This window comes from Contarinia nasturtii, unplaced genomic scaffold (assembly GCF_009176525.2).
Source record: "Contarinia nasturtii isolate CC-2019 unplaced genomic scaffold, AAFC_CNas_1.1 Cnas_scaffold_1634, whole genome shotgun sequence".
Lineage (NCBI taxonomy): Eukaryota > Metazoa > Arthropoda > Insecta > Diptera > Cecidomyiidae > Contarinia > Contarinia nasturtii.
In genome coordinates, this window is record NW_022198969.1 from 1 (window position 1) to 24141 (window position 24141).

Genomic DNA, 24141 nt, shown 5'->3' on the forward strand with positions numbered 1-24141 from the left:
CAAGCAGCAAGGAATGCATCCAAGACAGTTTCATCCAAACTACTATGTTTTAATGATATGCGTTTAGTTTTGCGGAGAATTTCTTTCATTGGGTTAATCCAATCAATTGTCAAATTACTACAATAAATTTCGATTCCTTCAATTGATGCTAAATGTTCCAATTTACTTACAAATCGCATCATTCGATTAAGTGAAACATAATCGTCGTGATCAGGGCGTGAAAAAAAATCATAGTGATCAGTGTTTCTTCTTCTACCAAAACAATTAGTACTGTTCGTATAATTTTTTTGTACTATCCTTTGACGATTTGTAAGAAATTACTGAAACAATCTATTCGTACACGGTCAAGGTAAAAACCCTTTCTCATAAATTTTGATTGTTCGCCTCCATAGTTTAGTTTGAAACAACGTCCGGCAATACGATTCATTCGCTTACATGTTTGACCAATAGCTATCAAATCCTTTAGCGATAAAAAGTCGAACACTTCTTCGAAACAGTCGATGGTAAGTTTGAATATATCAGCCAATTGATGTTCATCGTTTATAGCAACAACAGCACGTTCAGATGGATCATTAGATTTCATTCCTTTGACACTTGTTCCACTTCGGCCGGCTTTTTGTTCTTGCTCCATTGTATCTGCTTTGTCGGTCTTCTGATAACGTATGTCATCAAATATGAAATAAAAAATGTTGTATATTGTATTAATGTCTGTAAAATTGATATAACTAACATTAGCATGTATTTGATGAAAATAAGAAGAACTAAATGCAAAATGAAATTTTTTTTTGCATACCTTCAATTAAATATAGAGAATTTAATGCGACGAATACAATGCTTTTTTTCGTCAACAACTGAGTCACTTTTCTTGGTAAAAAATTTGACACTTCATTGAGCGGAAGCGCTTTCTAATAAATTGATAATTGATAAGTATAAGTTTAAATGTTAAGTAAACTGTGTATTTAATGACACTTGATCGTTTAAGTTCATAATTTAATTTTTATTGAAATCATCATTGCATATAATTTTCCATAGTTAAAAATGGTTAGTTTTCTCGCCATAAAAATGAAAAATCGTGGGATAAAGGAACGTTTTTGCTGTTCAATAGAATGTAAGTTTTCGTTACCACTCCGAATAGAGTTCTGTTTCAAGACTTTTCTTCTTCAGTTGAGGGTTAATTCCATTTTTCAGTAACACATCTTCTGTTTAGTTTATAAATAGAATGCTTTAGATTTGAAAACTGATATTCGGAAAGAATTCAAATCAACTTTCGAATCATGTCATACGCTCTATCTTTCTCTTCGCGTTGCATAGCATCATTGGATTCTTTGGAAAATAATTATTCATAAAAATAGCTTGATGATGTGAAGTATATCTTACATTATCATCGTTTGGGAGATCAAGTAGCTCCATATATAATTTAATGTCGATGTAATCTTCTAATTGATCAATAGGTCTCCTAAAATCTCCTAATATATAAAGTGGTTGCATTTGGCACCATGTTCCGTGCCATCGAGGTGTAACGAATTGCCTTCACATTTTTGGTTTGGAGGACCTGACGCAAACCATGGCAGCTAGGAAAAAATCTTACGATACAGGAAGTTAGTCTTTTATTTTATTTCAAACAGTTTTACATTTATATTTTATTATATCTTTTCATTTGGCTGAGAAACACAAAAAGTTATATCTCATATTTAATTCTGGAACTAACTAGATTTATTGTGGTTTTTATTAAAACAGTTGTACATCATGTCAATTTTTCATTTTTAAACTATGCGCTTTGTCAATCCATATTCTCACACACGCACTCATACACGCACATAGACACTTCTCTCATCTCATAATGTCAAAATTATGGCATGTCTATTCCGCATCTGACAGAAAGTGTCAAATCAATATCAGTTCACAAACCAATTTCATTTATTTACCGTCGATATTGTCACAGTTTTTCCAAACAAACAGTGCATTAACTAATTGGCGTTAAACTCAATGGAAAATGGCACGATTTTGTTTTGTTTGCAATGAAAAGATGGATGTGTGGCGTCAGAATTTCACCAAACTAAAATTAAACCATTCAAAAATGTTATTGAGCAATTTGCTGAAGACGATTCTCATTGATATTCGATCAAATCGAAATGTTGATGACTGCAACAATTGTATTTGTCTAAAGTGCTACAATGTAATTGATAAATATGATTGGATGCGTTGGATGGCGAGAAAGAAAGAAATTCAATTAAAAAGTGTTCTATCGATGACGGAAAAATTGCTAGGCAATGAGATGGAATTCGATAATGGAGTAAAATGTGAGAATGATGAACATTTGGCCGTGATAGAAGATGAAGCATCATTAACACAGCAAGTGATTGATGGAAATACAAATCCTCAAAATGAAGAGTCAGCTGTCATGGTGATAATAGAGACAGTTCAAGCAGTCAAGAGTGAAGACGAGGAAAAAAATACCGAAAATGTAAAAGTTGAAGTCGACGATGAGGAAGAAGGTGTCAATGAACCAGAAGTATATGCAGGCGTAGTGAACCCAACTGGAATGGATCCACTGGATACAAACAATAAAATGCCACCAGAACATTTCGAAGAATTCGAGGAGTCTAGTGTAATGACTGACCAAGATGAGGAGCAAAGTGAAGTATCCGAGGATAATAATAAAATTAATGTCGAAGCTCCTGAAATGGGCGAGAATGGAAAACTCGCGATGGTATTATTGGAACAATTAAAGCAACGCATGGAAATAAAACGCTCGAAGGATGAAGCATTTTCTGGTGCGAATTACATATCAGAAGAGTGTATAATTTGCAATGACAGTAAAAAATATTGCCGATATCTTTATATGGTACCGCGTATTTTCTATCACATTTTCTCAAATCTTTCAATGATCATTAACACATTTAATTCCATTTTCCTTTTTATAAAACAGAATCACCTTAAAAAACATATAAAAATCGATGCACAAACATGTCATATATGCAACATACACTTTACGAATCGTGGCAAACATAAGGTAATCTATTTGATGACAATTTTTCGTATCAATTTTTTAAACTATTTAAGTAGCCAAAAACAAATTTGTGCCAATCGGACTTTGGTTCGGGCTGATCCGGACAATAACCATATTTGGGGACTGGTGTTTACCACACCAGTTTTGATATTTTTAACAGCCCATGACAAAAACCAAAAATTTGTCCACCATACCAAAAGATGCCAAAATTACTAATTTGCAATTAGCATACGTTCGTCCTGACGATGATTTGAAATAAAGAAATTTCTCTTCATTTAATAGCAGCTGTCTAGTATTCAACTGGTCCAAGCCTGTTTTTTTTAATTCCATCATCAAACTTGTATCTCGAACGACAATCAATAGCTGCAACTCATCAAAAATATGTACATTTATTTCTTCCCTTTGTTAGACACACCGAAACTTTCACAACCGAAACCCTGGGTTTGTTTGCTACATATGTTGTTTGCCACTTGAAAATAAAGACCTTTTAATTCAACATTTGAAACTACACAACAGCTTGCCTCATACTCAATGTGTGATTTGTGGTAAAAAATTTCCGGCACCAAATCTTTCCAAAATACGAATTCATATGACCACTCATGTAAATATAATGATATCATAATTTCATTGTCAAAAAACCCCAATATTTTTTCTTTCTTTAAGTTTGTAGCAAATAACATGTGTGATTTGTGTGGCAAAAAATTCAAAACGCTCAGACAAATGGAAGTCCATCGCAAGAGACATCTCGATGATCGTCCGGAAAAATGCCATCTATGCCAGAAAGCATTCAAATCAAAAGATGGCCTTAAAGTGCACGTTAAAACACATGTATTACACCAATTTTAAAAACTTTCCTTCGCGTGGACATTTGTAATAGAAGGATTTTTTTATTCTCTCAACAGACAGACACACAGCGACCTTTTGCCTGCTCACATTGCCCAATGAGGTTTAAACTCAAGTATCATATGCAGTAAGTTCTGTGCTCTTTTTAAGTCAAACATTATAGTATACAGTGATAATACCGAGAGATTTTCAGTCAGCTGAAATATTAGCCCATCTCGGTGTGTTCAGCAACTTTTTATATCAGAGTGTAGAGAGAAGATTGAATCTTAAAATAAGTGTTTGTTCTGTGTTTCTCTCTCTCTCTCTCTCTCTCTCTCTCTCTCTCTCTCTCTGTGTGTGTGTGTGTGTGTCTCATAATTTCTTTCATATTCCTCAATTGAATAATTATATTTCATTGGATTGTATTTTTTTCAGGCAGCATGAACGACGCCACATAGAATATACAAAAACGTTGAAATGTCATCTGTGTGAATCGTCATTCGAACACAAATTCCATCTGAATCAACACATCAAACGAAAACATCATGAATTGCCTGAAAAATGAAATGCCATTGGAAAATCGTCTTAAAATATGGGTTTTGATAATTACTTAACCTTGAATAGAAAAACTGACTTTTGAGTTTTATCAATAGTATTGGAGACTCCAATTTGGAGTTGTAAAATAAAAGAGGAACCAAATGTTTTTCAAGTAAATCGAATTTTTATTTATTCGTTCTAATTTTAAAATGACCTTATTGACCGCAAAAATCGTAATAAAACAACCGAATATAATTTGAATAAAACATGACATGAATTGAAACACGACAGTGAAACAATACAATTGTACAAATGTTTCCTATTTCTCTTTTCGAAACTAATTTTGAGCTCTAAATTCTTTATTTATTCGATTTCATTTCGTGTGTATTTGTCTCTTTGTGTTTGGGTGTCATCAAATATCTAACTCTTGCGATATCGCGCGGGCGGCAAACATGATTCAGAATACTCCAAATCCAAAGGTTCTTTCCTTATCCTCAAAATTTCAAATCTAATGCTTGAATCGTGATATTGATCTCTGTGTTTATTAAAATTATATTCGTAGTTGATTACATTGGTACCGTTGTTTTTTTTTTATGGCAAATACACTTGTGACGAATCAAATTCGGTTTCTGTGACCGGCATATCGGGTACATACAATGAAGTTGACGGATCTTGTGAATTTTCTGCACGCGTAAAGATAAAAGAATAACCAATTTGATTAGTGCATAACTCAGAAGTTAGAATTCATTTATTCTCGGTGAATAAATATCCTGTATTTTCCTGTCTTTACGTTGTGTGTCTCAAATTGTGTGATGCAATCGATAACAACATTTTGTACAAAGACAATTCGATTTGTCGTGTAAATTCCGGACTAAATGACTTCCGCCGAGAAGATTTTCGATCAATCTGCTGAGCGGCGTATTGGCAGCATCTTTTTTGTGAACAAAGCAATTCGCTTCCATTTTGACTTGGGATTGCTTAACAACTGGTAACGTTAATATTCTGATATAAAATTTGAATTAAGAAAATCTTTGATATTTTAAAGTCATCGAAAAATAAACTAATCGAAAGTAGAGGCTCCTTCAAATTGTCAACACCAATAGATAAGGTCAGTTTTTATGACTACAGGTGTTGGCTCATCAAATTTGTTAGTTAAGGTTCGCTAGTTTTAGTCGTTCCACTCGGCACTTCGGCTCCATGTCTTCGCTTGATATGATCTCTTAAGTAGAATTTATGTTCGAACGCAGCCGGACAAAAGAGACATTTTTCCGTCTTCGTGTCTTCTGTATGGCGCTTCTCATGAACTCTGCAAAAAAAAAAACAAATTCTTTAATAAACCTCTTTTGATCAGTTTTAAATTAGCAGTACAAGTTCAGTTTCAAATAATCTAGAAAATAGGCTATATTAATAATTTTGCTATGATAAAGATTATCAGCCATCACGCCACGCCGCTAACACAATTTCATTCAAAAATTGTGTATATATGTGTGTGTGACTAAAACCAGTAATATGACACAATTTTCCAACACATATGGACGAAAATTCCCCGAATGACATTAATAACAGTCGATTATATAAAAAAAAAACAATTATCAGAAGATAAAATTACTGCATATGATCCTTGCGTTTGAATTTCATTCCGCAAATTGAGCAAGTAAACGGTCGATCCGTCCTCTATAAAATAAAAAGTTCAATCACAATGTTATTCCAATTGTTTGGGTACAGTAAAAACAACTTACATGGTTTTTACGATGACTGAACATAGCTTGTCGGTTTTTGAATAATTTCGGACAATATAGACATTTTACGGTGGGTTCTTCGGCATGGAGACCTTTATGATTATTCAACGCACTGCTGTTGTAGAACTTTTTTCCACATTGTTCGCATAAATGGTCTGCTGGTCCCTGCAATGGACGAAAACATTACTATCTCCAATGCAATATTGTGTTAAATTTTTGTCGATTGGGAATAAAGCGGTGTTTAATTGAACTTCATAACTGTTTATTTGACATAACATCGTTCCTTCTATAATTTTCTGAAAGATGTATATTCTCTAATACACAAAATCGTGTTACATTATCCCCTGCAACACTTGCTGAAATTTTGGACCCCATTTATATTTAAAGCTGATACTGGCTACGGAGAAGTGCGGGCAGTCAATAGAACTGTGCAGCACTTGACAGACATTATATTGAGAAATTTCAGCCAGATATCGTCAGCAGCTGAAATGAAGTGAGAACAATAGAAGTGATATTATGGCTATTACACTTACATTGCTCACAGTCATTATAACAATCACTTTTATTGTTTCCACTCCATTTCAGCTCCAGACGATATCTGGCTAAAAATATCTCAATATAATGTCTGGCACCTGAAGAAAGGGTATCATTTACAAGGTATCCATAACAGCTCTGGCCATATATTAAATGCTGGCATCCTATCACTAAGTAAATAGTCACAAATAGCGCTACTATTCAATCAAATCACAACTATCACTCAATTGTTTCATTCCATTATTACTCTTTTGGCCAACCCACTCACATGAATTAATACGTGTCTCTGCAAGCTTTGCTCAAAACTGAACACCTTGTCACAAAGAACACAACTAAATGGTTCTTTTTCCTCGTGTAATTTCAAATGCGCTTTGTAAGCATCCTTGTCTTCCAGCTGATAATGACAATATCGACATGTGAATCCAGGATGACTATCGTGCCATTTCATATGCGACTGAAAAAAATTGTTGATCAAAAAATCAGTTGAAATTTGAATATTAAAAATAAATGAAATATTACCCGAAACAGGTTCGAATGTTTAAATGATATATCACATTTCTGGCACATTTTCTTGTGCGTTCGCATATGTTTCTGGAAAAAATAAAGAATATTCAAATTTTTTATGTAATTAATAATAATTGGTGTTTAATTTACCGTCATTGCTTTTTTGTTATAAAAGACTCCATCGTTGCATAAGTGACATTGTTTTCGAAATTTTGAATAATGTTTCGCTGCCAGGTTTGGAGTGGACGATGAGTTGAGCGTTTTTGCGGCCGTTGATGATGTTGAGGTTGGCAGACTGCGTACAAATCGTGGAATGCCATTTTTTGGCAAAATCATGGGAGTGGACGTAGTTTGAAGTCCGGTTGGATTCACTGATGGGGTCAAGGCACCGTTGAGAACTGTTGGCAGTGTTGCCGTTTTATTCGATGGTTTATTTGTCGGCAATTTAAGTACTATGAATTTACGGTCTTTAGATTCATTTTTCTTTATCACCGAATCGTCTTCCAATGTATTGATGTATTTAACCACTCGCACTCTCATCAATTTTCCATTATTTCTTATCAACATTTCCTTGGGCTTTGAATTTGTATCGGGCAACGCAGCTGGTATTGTTTCCATTGAAGCTGTTCCCTCCAGTGACGGTGATGAATCGATTGATGGCGTTTGTTCGTCGAAATCTTGCTGACCATTTACCAATTTATTGACGAAGACGGTTTCATCATGGTAAATATCAATTGGTGGCTCGTTTTTCACTTCGACTTTAGTCGCCAAATCAGTCTCGGTGCTCAGAAGCAGTTTACGGAGTTCATCTTCTTGCTGCTTTACTTGGTCATATATCAAATCGTATTTTGAAATTCCCTCCAAACATCCCTCGCAAATGCAGTTTGAAGCATCGTCCACGTTTCGATGCGAGAAATCTCCATTGATGACTCTTTCAATGAGCTCACTAATTAGTTTTTTCGAATGCTTTGACTGGATTTTTGTCAGGTCTCGCTGTAATTGTTCTGTATTTTGATTACACACGTAGCAAACGTCTTCCATTGTTGATGATTTTGTGTTTTCGTAATACTTCAATCTTTATTTGTTTAAAAACTTGACGCTTGAAACTATAAATTTGAGCATTCAGATATTATATGTATTTGAATGGAATATTTGACATTTACTGTCAAATAAATTGAAAATGAACACCAGTGCGTTGGTTTCGACAAAAACTGTCACTTTGTCAAATAAAAACAAAAGTGTTATGTCAAAGGAATTTGTAAACAACGTTCACTAAATGAACGACAGAAAAATTCCGAATTCTTGCCGATAAAAGTGGAATTAATTCATTTATAACACGATAATAAACGTGTCCATCGTCATATATTCAACAATGAATGAAGACATTTGTTATGTGTGTAATCAAGTCTCGGATAATTGTAATAAAAATTTGACACAATTAAAGACAAATCATTCGGGTAGACACTAGAGGCAATTCACTTAAAAATTGCCTTTCTATTATTTAATAATTGTTATTGATTATTTTTCGATTATTTGTCGATTATTATAAATTAATTTTTTTTGTGATTCTCCCCTTAGGTAGACAAATCAGTGAATTTATTAAAAATCTGCTCAATGGCCAAGTATCCCATCGAAACGTGGACGATGAATCTAACTGTATTTGCGAGGGATGTTTGGAGGAAGCTTTCTCCATCGATTGGATGGTTATGCAGGTGAAGCAACAAGAAGATCAACTTCGTGAAGTACTTCTGAGCACCGAAACCACTTTCATTAAGGCCAAAATTGAGCCACCGCACGATATTTGCCATAAAGCAACGGTTTTCGTCAATGAATTCAACGGAGATAATAATGAAGTCCGAGTGAAAATTGAGCCCGATGAAACGATTCGCGATGGATATTTGGCAGCAAAGAATGACGTGCCGCAAACCAATTTAATTAAAACAACACATACAGTACAAAATACCATTAAACCACCAAAACAGCTACCGGAATCGATTGCAAAGACCAAATATCGAGAAATTTTTGTGAAAAAAGACGGAAAAGTTGTGAGAGTGAGACTTGTGAAAACGAATGCTGATTCATCGACACTGAATTTGTTTAAATCGAAAGCGCAAGTGGTGTCGATGAAACAATTTCAGCAAATGATAGTTACATCACCGACACAGGCAATATCTAAATCAAACATGCAACAAACTGTTATAGGGGGACATTCAGCAATCAAATCGACTCCAATACAGATCTCTAATACCAAATCACAACCATCGATTGGTGCCAAAGCATTATTGCCATCACCAACATCGTCCTTCACAGCCTGAAAAGCAAACATTCACTCCACCTGGAAATCAAATTGAGAATATACGGCGTCTGTGTATATATTGCAACGATGGACAAGTATACACTAATAAGAGAATTTATGATGTTGGTTTGGATAAAATTGGAAATTCAACGGTTTTTTTTATACTTACCCCTTTTTTTTCCACAGAGACATATTCGAACACATGCTAAGAAACATTTTTGTGATAAATGCGACACACAACTTCAGAATTTTAGATCATTTCGGGTATGCTAATTTTATTCATCGCTCTTGGGATTTGATCGAACCAAGTTTCGGATTACAATTAGAGAATCAAGCTCTTTTGCTATTATTTTTGTGATATATATGTTCCCCACAGAACCATATGAAATGGCACAATGAGCATCCAGATTTCACTTGCCGGCAATGCCTGCATCATCTAGAAGATAAGGATTCGTACAAGGCTCATTTGGATTTGCATAGGAATAAACCACGTTATGCCTGTGTGATTTGTGACAATTATGTATCAGGTCATGTGAGTCAATAAATCTATTCGCGGACACACATTAGACGTCTCTACGGGGGCCATGTATGTGCGAACAATTAAGCTGTGAGAAATTCGAAAAAATAACTGATGTGAAACATTTGAATGCCGTGTCTAGTCTTCTGATTTAGTTTCGACATTTTTTTTTCGCAAACAAAAAAATACAAAATTCATTTTTTTTCATTGCAGGGAGAACCCACACATCTCTGTGAACATTGTGGAAAGAAATTTTCGAATAAAGTTAATCTAGTAATTCATCAGGGAAGTCACATAGAAGAACGCACCGTAAAATGCCTGCAGTGCCCAAAATTATTCAAAAATAAATATTATATGCTGAAACATACTGTAGTACACGTGAGTACTATCTATTTGGGTGATATTATCCAATATCCATCTCTTTTGCAGATAGGGTTTTGAAAGAAAAATTGAAATCACATGTTGATTCTTTGTTTTATAGAAAACGGATCGCCGCTTCGCCTGTTCAATTTGTGGAATGAAATTCAAACGAAAAGGTCACATGGAGTAAGTCTTTTTTGCTGAACATTTCATCTCTGTATGAAAAATAACTACTATTTCAAAGAAGAGAGAGTGATTTGCATACAACGTGATGGAACAAAATCCTATCATTCACTTTTATACAAATTAAAACTATTTTTAGTCAAAAAAGAGCTGTTTTCATTGCCAATACCTCGACATCATTATCTGATGCTAAAAATAGAGCATTCATAGATTTTTTTTTTTTGCAGAGTTCATTAGAAGAGCCATACAGAAGACACGAAGACGGAAAAATGTCTCTTGTGTCCGGCTGCGTTTGAGCACAAATTCTACTTAAGAGATCATATCAAGCGAAGACATGGAGCTGAGTTGCCGAGTGGAACGACTAAAACCACCGAACCTTGACTAACAAATTTGATGAGTCAACACCAATAGTTGAATTAACTGAGCTTACTGCGAAAAGATCTATTTTGAAAGAGCCTCAAATTGTATATCATAATCGATCTGAATATGCAAGAAAAATTCAGCGAGAAAAATAATCGTTGCCGGTTGTTGAATTGTAAAATTGTCTTTTATAAATAAATCAGTTTGATTATCAATTTTGTCAAGTGTTTGGATCGTTACACAGAGTATTAGACATAGACATAAACTGTCAACATTTGAAATTTAGAGTAGAGTCGCTTGCGAACGCTCTTTTCGTTCGTGCGAATCAGTTGCGTTCGTGCTTTCAACAAGAGAAGACATTTTTGCATTTTTACGGTGAGCAAACGGTAAAAAATTAATATACATAAAATACATCAGAGAAACGGTAAAAAAATTATCGCCAAATCAGCCGTGGCCAAGCCATCCGATCGAATAGCACAAGTTAAAATGGAAGTAAATTGTTTTGTGTGCAACAAAAAGACAACAGAGTATCAGCGAAATTTGACCAAAATTCGGTCTGGTTTCACCGATACGCCAATCAGCCAATTGATCGAAAATCTTCTAGACGAAAATCATTCGAAGCAGAATTTACACGATGAATCGAACTGCATTTGTCCAATATGTTTGTTGGAATTATTGGAATACGATACAAATCGCGTGAAGGCAAATCAACAAACACAGAGACTTCGTGAAAAATTGCTAGCTAACGGAATCAATGACGATGTGGCGCCAAAAAATGATCGACCACAAACTGCTGATACGAATACTGTAGACGATGCTCACATTGACACAGCAGATTTGATTGTGGTACAAACAACAACAGACAATGACGAGAAAAGCATTGTATCTACGACACTGGAAAATACATCACATAATTTGATGTCTCAGCGAACGACCGATAGACGAACAAGTGATAGACAAAAAAAGCGTAAAATCGAAAACTATACACCGCCGCCAAAAAGACAAGCTGTTGAAAAAGACAACAAATCAGTACGGCCAAAAATGAAGACGAGATTGAATCAATCGATGCCATCATTATGGTCCCCGGCACAGCCACTTGACCAAACGTTTCAAGACAAAAGTACAGAAAAAGAGCAAATGCCACACGATTCTGAATCGAGTTCAAGTCACGAATGTGTGCCATGTTCCAAAACGTTTTCCAGACAATCCGGTTTGCATCGTCACAATTTGACTGTGCACGCGAATAAGCAACAGTGGTACAAATGTAACGGCAAGGACTGCGACAAAATGTACAAATCCGAATCTGGTTTCAAAAACCACCGTGATCGACACCATGATTCGAGCACAACATATGAAATCGTGCACGAGGAGAAAACAGGTACCGAAAATAAATAAGTTACAACTTCTGAACTTTGTACTAATCAAATCGGTTAATTTGTTATCTTATTTTTTTGCACGCAGAAAATTCACCAAATCTGTCGACTTCATCGAACGAAACCATTGTATCGGCCATAGAACAAGAGATAGCTATACAACAATGTACGCCATGCGGTAAAACGTTTAGCAATCAATATAGTTTGAATCGTCACAAGAAGACTTGCCGCGGTGAAAAGCAACAACAACGATACCAATGTATGGCGAATGATTGCGGTAAAAGTTACACCACCGAATCCAATTTTAACCAACACAGAAATCGGCACCACGATTCGAGCACCACATTTGAAATTGTGACCGACGAGAAAAAAGGTACCTTTTTACCGAACAAAATTGGTTCCAACTTTTGAGGTGTGTTCTATTTAATTTTGTGCTTTTTCTAGGCAACTCCACCCAAGTAACATTCGATGTTTGATAACACAGTTGAATGGACGACGAACAAAACGAAGCAACGATGCTGATTTTTTTTTTTTACATAAGACGATTTGATATTCAGATATATAGTCTAATACATAAAATTCAAAATTAGCTACAAAAAGAGATAAAAAGAGAAAAACCATGTAATTACTGTACTTGATACACAAATAACTTTTTGGCGGCAATACTTAATATTGACATTGAAATCAATTCAAATGATTAGAAAGAGAGTCTTCATTTGTTGACTATAAAATATGCTTTTTTATTTATATATCTAAACTCAATTTTAAATAAAAATTATGAAGAGAAAAAAAAACCGGATCATAGTTGAATAAATTTGAATTTTTTGTGTCAATTGTGTTCGTTTGCATGGTCTTTAGACAGCAAATGTCACATTTGAACGATTTGACAAGTGTGCCAAAGCGGTGCACACACTGCGAATGATATTTAGCCGATACCAATTGAATATAGAGCGCTGAAGAGCAAGGACGGTAAAAAAAAGAGCACGGTCAAACGGTAAAAAAAAAAATCTAAAAAAATCAAATCCATCAGATTCCCTGAAGCGTCAAAATGGAAGTCAATTGTTATGTTTGTAATAAAAAAACCACCGAGTATAAGCAAAATTTATGTGAAATCAAGTCGGTGATATCGAATATAAAGGTCAGTACATTCATCGAGAAATTCTTAAATGGTAATAGTTCACATCGGAATGTGAACGACGAACGGAATTGTATTTGTATGGAATGTTTAGAGCAAATCTTTCAATACGATGTCATGAGCACCCAAGTTGTGCTACTTGAGCATAAATTCCGTGAACTACTAAACTCGACCGAAATTAGTCAGCGGAAAGAAGATTTGGGGACAATAAACGAACAACAGTTAAATATTTTTGCGCATGCCGTATCAAATCTACTTGGACAAACAACGGCCCAACAAAAATTCGATTCCAATGCCATTTTCAATTTATTAACACTTCAAAAAGCCGAACAAAAAGCATCGGAAAAGTGTGTAAAACGAAAAATCGATCTAACAACAAGCGATTCACCGCCAGCTGCTAAGAAAAAAATCACACAAAAATCGAATGAGGCCAAGCCGAAGGTGCATAAACCAATTGTAACTGTGGCGTCGAAAACACAATTGAGAAAAACAGTAAAATGGGAAGGAGATGACAACGAAATAGGCGTGCACGAAACAATTAATCAAACGGTTGTACAGCCACCATTCATAGTGCCGTTGACACCACCGGAATCGGAACCAGAGATAGAATCAGAACCCAACCAATTGAAAATGCTAAGAGATTTAACGGAGAATGAAAACAAAAAATATGAATGTCCAGTATGCACAAAGGAGTATACCGTTAAATCCAGTGTGTATCGTCATTTAAAAGTACATGGTAAATATATATTCAATGAGCAATGGAGATGTTTTTCAAATTAATATGGTTTCTATTTCCGTTCTTTCAGAAACGACGCGTAGAAGTTTGTGAATGCCAAAAGAATCGACAAACGGAGCAGACGAAGCCAAGCAGCTGAATGTATAAATGGGCAACACACCAAAAACGCAAAGCGATATTTAGAATATGGATATAACCCAATCATTTCATCAAATTCAATCGACGACACAAGAAAGTGATATTTAGTACTATAGAAATGACAATTATTTATTCTTCACAATAAAAAGCAATTTATCTAAACAAAAAAAGACAAACCAAAAATTTGATTATGATTCAATAAAAAATAGTCGATCTATGTAAAAAAAAAATCTGTTTTTGTTTTTGCCTAACGTTTTGTTTTTCATACTTTGAATAAAAAGGGGTTTGACAAACCACTTGGTTTTGAGTTAAAGTGTCAAGTGTATTTGTCAAATTGCATTTGCCGCGCAAATTTTTTCCGCTGTTTCCATTGGGTGAATGTGCGACTATAGCAACAAGTACGCTCCGAACAGTAGCTAAAAATTAAACCGTTCACTTGCATGCAAATTGCACATGAAAAAGTTACTCGTTAACACTCAACCAAGTCGCAAACTTAAACGAACTGCTAGTTTAGGTATCAAAGCCACAATCGAAGAGTCATTAAAGTCGAAGGAAATTTTGCGAACAAGAAAAAAATCAAATTCGTTAATAATGGATAAAAAAAATGAAATGGCACGATCAAATTCACCGTCATTGTCACCAACAGCAACATGGGAATTGGTACCTCGGCCATCATCCTCAATGGAGTCAAGGTCAACAACGACACCCGTCAAAGATCAAACCGAATTGGATGATGTATCGTCATCATTTACATTGTTATCCATGTCACCATCATCGAAACAAAATTCAATGTTAAATAGGCCATTAAGAGAGATACAACCGGATGAATTAATGCGAAAATCATCCAAATCAACACCGTCGCCACCAAATCGATCGGCTGTGCAAAAATATGTTCCACCAAAGAGCCAACCGATGGCCATTTCAAATCTGAACAATATGTCGCGGTCATTTGTAATCCTATCGCCACCATCATCGCCAGCAAAAAAGCTTCGAATAATTGAGAATTGGTTTTCACCACCAAATTCGAGTTTGAATGAAAAATCGTCTTCACCGACCTCATTCACGATTGTCTCGCCGTCGGCACAACGTAATTATCAATCGACCCCGTATGTTACATCGACAAACACTGTGCCTCTTCCATCTTCAGCCGAAACAAAATGGATGGAAATTCCGTTATCAGCGTCATTCATGGCGATATCACCGTCATCGTCATCGATACAGCCACCGAGTCAATCGGTTGTACCGGTTAACAGATTCCACCCGTCAAATGACTTAAGGGTACCTTTATTCAGATTTGATTCCACTCCATTTTCATTAATTATTTGTTGTTTTTTTATGCTGAAATTAGGCACAGGCATTCGAAAAGGGTGCCTTCACATTAACTGCACCCAAAGAGCAACTCGACCACAATGATATGGTATCAATTGAAGATTCCACTGTTTTAAATACATTACGAGCCAACGTTTCGGAACTAAGACCGTTAGAATTTGATGAATGGATAGAGAACGAAGAGAAACAACTGGCCGAATTGGATGAAGAAGCAAAGAAAAAATGTTTATTATGTGAAAAGACATTTACACATTTATTTGGTCGTGAACGTCATATGAAACTTCACGAAGTACCACATATGCGGTATAAATGTAAAAAGTGCAAAGATGAGTTTATCACAAAATCAGGTTTTAATGTACATGCACATCTCATGCATAACAATGTCAAGCCGTCGGAAATCAAGTTTGAGATGACAGTTAATTCATCATTGATAGCACCGTTTTTTGCTAATTTACCGCAACCCACACTACCGATGCCAAATTGGCCAACAGACATCACACCATTGAAATGGTTGCCAATTGTAATATGCGCAAAGGTCGAATGTTCCCAACCTTTTTTGACCAAATTTGGCTTGATAAAACACTTAGAATTACACGAAAGACATCAAGAACGGTATACGTGCTTCTTCTGTGATGGAGATTTTTGGAACAATATGGAGTTGAAGGTACACACAATAAGAAACCATCAAGCTGAGGGTTCACCAATGGATTCCATACCAACTCGAATGGACAGAATTGCGTTTGAAAAAGACGTGATAAAGACCATGGAAGGTAGGGTTTACATGCATTTGGAATTTGTACTTTTTCATTTGAATTTTTTTCAATTGCAGAACGGCGGAAAAAAAAGCAATCCACGCTATGAGAAAACACTACGCATACATCATTTACAAATCGAGACCATAGCCAAACGTGACGCACATCATTTTTTTACTAGTCTAGAGACACCAATTTGCATGGGCATTCAGGGCCAACTACTACTTAGGACGAATCCAGAGCTAATACCAAACGGATAAGCATTTTAAATTAGTTTAGAGACATGAAAATTGCATGAAAATAATTGTATAGAGAGCATTTTATAGGGAATCAAGTATAGTACAAATTGAATTAAGTGTAATTGTATATAGACAAAAACGACTAGTAAGACTGAACAATGATTTTATTCAAAGTAAAAAAAATGTCAAATTTATAACCATTTTAAATAAAAATTCAAATTTTTTCAAAGGGAAACCATAAATTTTCCGGTAATCGTTAATTCAAATATTTGAAGCGATCTCTGTTTAAACTGGTCGGTTTAGACAGTATTAGACAGCGATAGACAGTGTTGCCACGTGCGACATAAAAGTGTCAACATCGCCACTGTCAAATCGCTATTATTTTTTTTTTTTCTTTTGTTGAACTGTCATCATGAATATGTCAAAATAAATGCATTTGGAAAGCACGCCAGCATCCATTGCATCGTCAAAATCATTGGATTTACACTAAGAAAAAGAATAAAATTCCGAGTACCATAACATCGAATTAATTGACCGTTTGTTGCGAATAGTGTCATAAAATTGAGCGACAATAAATTGCAGTGCAAAAGACTTAAATCGAAAAAAAAGTGAAAATGGATCAACTCTACAACGTATGGAATTCGGTGCAACCATTATTACCACCACCATCGTCGTCACGGTCGTTGAATCAATTTTCAACGCCACGATTCGATACATTTACGCCATTACATCCCGTAAATGCGGATTTGAATCCGGTTGGTAATGCATCGTCTGCATTATTACCACCGCCATCAACATTACAACAACAGCCGAATCAATCGAATAAAAATCAAAATATGTCCGCACCACCAAATAATGTGACGGCCGCATCAAGTGGTTCATCAAAAGTGAAAGAACAATCGGGACCGCCACCCGGTCATGTGCGTCGTTCCCGGCACGAATGTATGATTTGTTACAAACCTTTCAGCAATAAATACAATTTGGAGCGTCATATGCCGTTGCACGATGAAAAGCAAAAATTGTGGAAATGTAAAACATGCTTGCGAGCATATACCACCGAAACAATATTCCATTCGCACAAACGTGTCCATCATAAAAACGATGAACCGTCGACCATTAGCTTCGAAGTGGTGTACGAACTTAGAAAAGGTAAAGTGTCATTCAAAAAAGGTAATTTCTCAATGAGCAATTCATTCTATACCCCGTTTTTTTTTTGTGACGATTGTATTTATATTAAATTCAATTGGTATTTTTATTTCACAGAAGTACCGCCAGGCAAATGGGGACGCAAATTAACATCCGAATGTCCGGTATGTTTCAAGAAGCTGAGCAATAGATACAATTTGGAACGGCATATGAATGTTCATGAAGAGAAGCAAATGCGATATAAATGCAAGAGCTGTGAACGAGCATACAGCACATTGTCTGCATTTAATTTGCATAAAAATAAATATCATACTGCTGTTCATCCATCGACCGTTGAATTTGAGGTTATGTACGAGGACCGAAAAGGTAAGCTACTCATCATCACCGTTGAAGATCTTTTGTTTGGGACCAGTCTTTTTTTAAAAAACAAATTGTGCATTTTTATTTATTTCCAGAAAATCCACGCAAATCCGGCCAATCAGCATCCGATCGTCGATGTTCCAACTATCATGTAGAACAACATAACAAAACAAAGCCATGGAGCTGAATTACAGCGAATAGACCATTGGACAACACAACAACTTGTCCACACTCATACACATACACACACACAAACACATACACATACACACACCTGAAATAATAATAGCATTAATCGGAACATTAGACTTAAGCATACTGATGATGAGAAATTCCATAAAAAACATATATGGATTTAACATGCATTGACCATTACTGATGAACAAAAATTAATGAGTTTGTTTGAACTAAAAATAATTATTTTGATGCCACTTTTATTATTGACATAAAATTTTATTTGAACGATTCTCATGATTAGACATTTAATTAAGCCTAAACAAAAAGTTTCAAACCAGGCATTGTATTGTAACGACTGAATAAAACGTTTTTACTTCAATAAAAAAAATGCATTCCATTTTTTGTTTGCTTCGGAGGCAAATTCATTTTCCATATAATGTTTTGTTTATTTGTTTGGATCATTTTTTTTTATTTTCACACAAATAGATGTTTTGACATTCAATTTGACGCAAATTGTCAAATGTTTTCATTGAACTGTCATTAAAATTTTATCGCAACAAAAACCGACCGTAATTTTTTATGTATGTGCGATGATGCTGGAAGACAACAAAATTCAAGTCGGCGGTAGGAAACATGACAATTGGTAAGCTTTTGCTCTGACCATTATCTCTGTAAATCCATGATATGACTCATGTTTCGTATTGTATCTACTTATTTTATTTATGTCAGCAGTGTGAGAAACCGTGACGAAAGGCCCAAGAGGAACTGTAACCGGTCGTGGAATGCATATTGGTCTTGTGATAATGAGGCGGCCAATTGACAACGAAATGATGGAAAACCGTTGCGGTTGTGGAGTGAAGCCACGGGCAATGCTGAGCATATACGAACAACATTAATATTATTTTTAGAATATTCCGCTAGAAATAGACGCTCACGAGGCACCAAACCAACGGCGCAAGAACCAAAGTCTGTGCAGCCAGTTTTTTTATAAAAATATGTACCACATCATGTGAATACCCAACCTGCCGTACCGAAGAATTTTAATATATGTTTTTCCCTATTTTAAATTTATTTTGCCTGCAAAGCAAAAATATTCAGAATTGATGAGTGTTGTAAATCGCAGATGCACACGGTTTTCATCCAATAATAATTTTCATTTTGAATTTTTTCCAGGCCAAACATTTGTGATATTTGTGGTGTGGAGAAAACAAGACAATGAGAGAGATTAGCTGCCATAGATATAATGTAATTAATGAAGTTCAACACAATTCTAATCTCCATAATATCGTTGCATATTTTCACTGCAGTGTGACATCAATAATAATTGAACTTTTTCAAGGATGATTTTTTAAAAAATTATTTGCAATTTTTTTTTCTATAGCAGTGTTTCCACTGCAACGATTGATGTGCTCTGTCTTATCAGACATTACTACTTGGACTTTTCCATGAATTGATTATTATTATTTATATGAATGTCCGAGATTGAATGTGAGTCTTCTCGTGAGAGTTTTTAATGAAATGTAACACCGCCATACAAAAAATGCTGACTGTCAGCAATTTTTGTATGGCGGTGTTACATTTCAATAAACTCTCACGAGAAGACTCACATTCATTCTCGGACAATCATATGTGAAGGAAGGCTCCGATTGGAGCCAATTACATCATATAGTTATTACGTGACAGCCGAGATGGTCCATACCAAAGAGAGTATACAATTATTTTAAAAATTACACATTTAGACCACATTGCCAATTTAAAAAAAAAAGGTTTCATGCATCAAAATTAGGATAAACTGATGAAAAATGGAAAAGCAAAAAATTCCATTCAGCTAATATGAAGAAAAGGATTAGAGTCAAAAATTAATTTTGCTGAAAATTAATACAAAAATTTAAAAAAAAAATTAAAATAATTTTTTTTTATTTTTATTTCATTTTTAACCAACAATTTTTCTCACCATCAGACAATTTAATTTATTTTCTTTTTTTAAATAAAAAAATATTCTAGAAAATAATTAGTTTCGACAACGAGGTCAAGCGATGAGACTATAGCAATAATACACATATCGATTTTATTTTATTCGAAAAAATGTTTCCAAGGGTCAAATGTAGATGAGATGCAGCAGTATTCATGGGTATTTTTTATCAGTACAATTTAACTCTATCGTCCCCGGCTTAATTGAATTTTTTCAATATTTTTTTTTTTTCGTGAAATAATTATTGCATCAAAAATACAATATTTGGTTAATTTGTACACTAATTAATTTAGAAGATTTGTTGATTTTTGAAGCATTAAAAAAGTGTCGGCTAAAAATCTTTGTTCATATCAGTTCTACTCTAAATCAATTTCAGATTTGATCGGAAAATCCAATTCGTTACCTGATAAATGGTCGAAAATATTGGACTACTTCAAGCACCTTAGCTGAAAGAAAACTTACTGATGGTCATCGCTCCTAAAATATTTCGGAGTCGGATTAATGTGTAGACTGAAAATGAATGTCTATTTTATTGAAAATCAGATATTTTGCCAAAATGAAAATTTATTATGGTTTTTTTGCTTGCAACAAGATCGAAAACATTCTTGATTATTATTTAATGTCACAGTCTTCACGGGAATTCTTTAAAAAACGAACAAGTCGTACCCTTAAATTTAAAAAAATATGTTTGCACCATAAATCAATGCCAATTAGGAGTAGAGTATTTTTCAATAGTCTCGTAATAAAAATATATAAGCTATAATTGAAGCTATAATTGAATTCATGCAAAATGTTAAAATAGTCTGTCTACTATTGTCTGTCTGTCTGTTTATATTTGCTCGACACGAAAATTGTAGCGATTCGATGTTTAAACTTCATTCGAGAATTCATTGAATGTATTGCTTACTTCGGGTGTTGGTTTAGACATGGACCTGTAGAGAGAATATTGTACTATCCAAAAGTATATTGGTAGCACTGCAAAAGGAAAGTTGGACATAAAATCGCGTTTACTCTTTTTTGTACATTTGGTTATACCTGAAATTATTAATCCAATTAACACTTCATAATCTTTCATGGGTTTACCACCGATGGCACTAAAAGCACCAATTACCACAAAAACCCATGGTACAAATAACACGAGTATTAGATAGAGGAATAGATTCGGTAGCATAAAATTTCGATTGTCCTGATTTGTTTGGAAGAGAAAAATTATTTTTTTTTTCAAAATTTATCTGTTTAATTAATTGTTTTAAAATCACTCAAGGGAATTTTTTTAGACTATGGAACTTACGATCAATATGCCGTAAATCCATGCCAAAGAATTTGCTACAAAAACCACTAAAATATAAAATACAACGGAATTTTTGACATCAGAAATTGATAAGAAATATTAAAGTAAATGCTCCATCAATTTAGCAATAATTTTTCATTCGCTAAAAATATTCACGTTGGAATCCTTACGCATTACACATGTAGTAACTAATTTCGCACCGACGACAATAAAAAACATTTCAATGCCAATGTTCATCACACCCAGAATGAGACCAGCATTTCTCAAACTAATAAAATAAAAACAATGGGTCACAATACACATGTTGACTCCGATTAATTTCGAATAAGTCCGTTGATGAATTGGTTGTATTAAAACTCAAAATGAATAAAAAAATTATATTTCTTGGGGAAAAATATTTTTTGACTCTTTGGCCAATTTGATAAAAATATTGTTCAATCTACGCCTTATATTTTTGGTGAGAATTGTTGTCTGCAGTAAATAACCGGTTCCAAATTGGCTGTCAAATCAATATATAGGAATATTGTTTACAAAGAATATAGAATACAAAAAAATGAAACAGAATAAGCTTTGATATTGCCTTGAACATAATTTGACAAACAACGATAGGCGCCTGGAAGTAGGTAAATTTACTTATCTCATGATTTTGTGTTTCACCTCTGGTTGCATGTATCAACTGTAAAATGTGGTACACTGCACATAAAATATATATTTCTCTCATGTTTTGGCTGTTATGTTAAATTCGGATTTGTGTTTGACCAACATTGATCAGGGTGTGCCTTTTTTATTTAGTTTAATTTTTTATTCAAAAACCATCTTAACAACAATAACAATTCAAAATATGATTGAAGTAATAAAAGAGATTTGAGGTATTTATGATCAAAAATGAGGTGAGTCGGTATACTTTTTTAACTTATGCAAGTTATATGTGTATCAAATAGGCCATGCTCAGTTAACAATTAAGTTGGATCCTCTTATTCTTAATTGTTTGTTCAAGGCTATTTCAGTGCAACCTTTTTCCACATTTTTGTTTTTGTTGAGAGAACTCATTAGTTTATATGTAACCGATTATCACTAATCATGAAAGTCATTTTCATATAAAGCACCATTCAAGACATCCCAAAATAGTCATTTCAATTATGATTTTTCACAAGGGAAACATTGTAACTTCCATTCGATTCACTTCATTATTTCCTTCGGACGACTGCAGTTTAACCATGGATTTGTAAAGGGAATACTGAACTATCCAAAAGTGTAGAAGTAAAGCTGAAAATGGGAGTTTGAACATAAAATTATGGCTACGATGTTGTTTAGTTAATTTTCCTATACCTGAAATGATCAGCCAAAGAAATGTCTCATAATCTCTTTGGGGATCACCAAAGACCGCCATGAGCACATAAGTACATATTGGAACTGCTACTGGTACTAAATGAATAACCAGATTCGGGACCATCAACATTGGCTTGTTCTAATTGAGAGAGGAAGAATACATATGAACCGCCTAGAATAAATCAGCATTACTAGATAAATGTCTTCAAATGCGTTATAGAAAAAAGTACGTCAGCAAAAGCGTGTCATCGTCCATATATTTTATAACGCTTTTGCTGACTGACTTTTTTCAGTAACGCATTTGAAGACATTTATCTAGTAATGTTGATTTATTCTAAGTGATTCATTTATTCCTTAAAACTAAAATAGTTGGCAAAGAGTGGTAGTGAATAGTATTTAAAACTCACTGTTAAGATGCCGTATATCCATGCAAAAGAAGTGGCCATGAAGAGTACTAAAATAGAAAATACAAATGAAAAAAAAAGTCATTGTTACCGAATACCGATGTATGACATAACATTCTCTCTAAAAAAAATCACGAATTTCGTGATATTCGTAATATTGTCCGGAATCAATTCTCTGACTATATGACTCAAAATCTTTTCAGGAGAAAATACTTACGCATTACTATCAAATTCACACCAAAGGCGACATAAAATATTTCTATGCAAATGCTTATAACACCCAGAATGAGACCGGCAGTTCTCAAACTAATGAAATAAAAGCAATTGGTCACAGTTGGAAGCATTTCCACTTTGAACAATTGGGAAAAAATGTAGATTGAAAGAAAATTGGTTGGTTGTCAAACCTCAAGTTGACAAGAAATTTATTGTTATTTGTTTTTATTAGAACATTTTTTTAAAATTCTTGTTTAACTTATTGGATGAATGCGAAACGGCTTAAATTGAACTGCTTCTCGAATTTAATAAAATGATTACTTGATATCTATGACACGGAAATAGACTTGTTGTTTGATTTTATGACAACAAATAATTTTGTTTGACATTAGCTGTCACATTAGTGAATAGTAACAGCTGAGCAGCGCGAATTGTTTATATATGGTATATGTGCTGGAGGCAGAAAGCGTGTAACGAAAGAATGGGACAAAATAACTCTTAAAATTACATTGATAAGCGTCTTAAAGTCGTCAATTTTCTGGTTTCTTTTATGTTTTGAGTATTTTCTGCACTTTTCATGTTTTGAATTATCGAAAATATTTGTTTGCAGCACAAATTCATAGTAATGTAACGAATCCCCCCTTCCTTTTTATGGCATTTCTTTTTTTGAGTTTGTAATCTATTT

The 24141-nt window shown here is 34.4% G+C and overlaps 6 protein-coding genes and 2 long non-coding RNA genes across 11 annotated transcripts; 6 read left to right on the forward strand and 2 right to left on the reverse strand.

The window, feature by feature from the left end:
* Positions 1-1921: 1921 nt before the first annotated feature.
* LOC116346724 (zinc finger protein 59-like) lies at positions 1922-4546 on the forward strand. Its single transcript, XM_031776926.1, has 6 exons — positions 1922-2845; positions 2930-3013; positions 3420-3611; positions 3674-3838; positions 3913-3980; positions 4268-4546. Exons 1-6 carry the CDS (start codon positions 1994-1996, stop codon positions 4395-4397), a joined length of 1491 nt encoding a protein of 496 aa, XP_031632786.1. The 5' UTR covers positions 1922-1993; the 3' UTR covers positions 4398-4546.
* A 346-nt stretch (positions 4547-4892) lies between these two features.
* LOC116346723 (zinc finger imprinted 3-like) lies at positions 4893-8289 on the reverse strand. Its single transcript, XM_031776925.1, has 6 exons — positions 7297-8289; positions 7162-7233; positions 6911-7096; positions 6109-6273; positions 5979-6043; positions 4893-5675 (listed from the first exon to the last, which is right to left on the reverse strand). Exons 1-6 carry the CDS (start codon positions 8185-8187, stop codon positions 5522-5524), a joined length of 1533 nt encoding a protein of 510 aa, XP_031632785.1. The 5' UTR covers positions 8188-8289; the 3' UTR covers positions 4893-5521.
* A 2890-nt stretch (positions 8290-11179) lies between these two features.
* Positions 11180-12769, forward strand: LOC116346721 (zinc finger protein with KRAB and SCAN domains 1-like). Of its 2 annotated transcripts, none has more exons than XM_031776922.1 (3): positions 11180-12249; positions 12324-12608; positions 12680-12769. In XM_031776922.1, the coding sequence occupies exons 1-3, from the start codon at positions 11349-11351 to the stop codon at positions 12709-12711; spliced, it is 1218 nt and encodes a 405-aa protein (XP_031632782.1). In that variant the 5' UTR covers positions 11180-11348; the 3' UTR covers positions 12712-12769. The 2 variants fall into 2 exon arrangements, with proteins under 2 accessions (XP_031632782.1, XP_031632783.1); XM_031776923.1 differs by having other exon boundaries at positions 11180-12240.
* A 389-nt stretch (positions 12770-13158) lies between these two features.
* Positions 13159-14437, forward strand: LOC116346722. The gene is made up of 2 exons (XM_031776924.1): positions 13159-14106; positions 14177-14437. Exons 1-2 carry the CDS (start codon positions 13284-13286, stop codon positions 14197-14199), a joined length of 846 nt encoding a protein of 281 aa, XP_031632784.1. The 5' UTR covers positions 13159-13283; the 3' UTR covers positions 14200-14437.
* Positions 14438-14628: 191 nt separating this feature from the next.
* LOC116346714 lies at positions 14629-16788 on the forward strand. Its single transcript, XM_031776912.1, has 3 exons — positions 14629-15522; positions 15593-16343; positions 16403-16788. Exons 1-3 carry the CDS (start codon positions 14698-14700, stop codon positions 16432-16434), a joined length of 1608 nt encoding a protein of 535 aa, XP_031632772.1. The 5' UTR covers positions 14629-14697; the 3' UTR covers positions 16435-16788.
* A 192-nt stretch (positions 16789-16980) lies between these two features.
* LOC116346716 (zinc finger protein 283-like) lies at positions 16981-18507 on the forward strand. 2 transcript variants are annotated; one of them, XM_031776915.1, is made up of 3 exons: positions 16981-17734; positions 17828-18076; positions 18166-18507. In XM_031776915.1, the coding sequence occupies exons 1-3, from the start codon at positions 17179-17181 to the stop codon at positions 18255-18257; spliced, it is 897 nt and encodes a 298-aa protein (XP_031632775.1). In that variant the 5' UTR covers positions 16981-17178; the 3' UTR covers positions 18258-18507. The 2 variants fall into 2 exon arrangements, with proteins under 2 accessions (XP_031632775.1, XP_031632776.1); XM_031776916.1 differs by having other exon boundaries at positions 16981-17713.
* Positions 18508-18773: 266 nt separating this feature from the next.
* Positions 18774-21907, forward strand: LOC116346728. Of its 2 annotated transcripts, XR_004201625.1 has the most exons (5): positions 18774-18890; positions 18977-19256; positions 19421-19492; positions 20252-20378; positions 20596-21907. It is a non-coding gene; the product is annotated as an uncharacterized LOC116346728 (long non-coding RNA). The 2 variants fall into 2 exon arrangements; XR_004201626.1 differs by lacking the exons at positions 20252-20378; positions 20596-21907 and having other exon boundaries at positions 18805-18890; positions 18980-19256; positions 19421-19566.
* Positions 20776-24135, reverse strand: LOC116346727. The gene is made up of 7 exons (XR_004201624.1): positions 23461-24135; positions 23247-23293; positions 22840-22978; positions 21681-22776; positions 21511-21557; positions 21255-21405; positions 20776-21194 (listed from the first exon to the last, which is right to left on the reverse strand). It is a non-coding gene; the product is annotated as an uncharacterized LOC116346727 (long non-coding RNA).
* Positions 24136-24141: the final 6 nt, after the last annotated feature.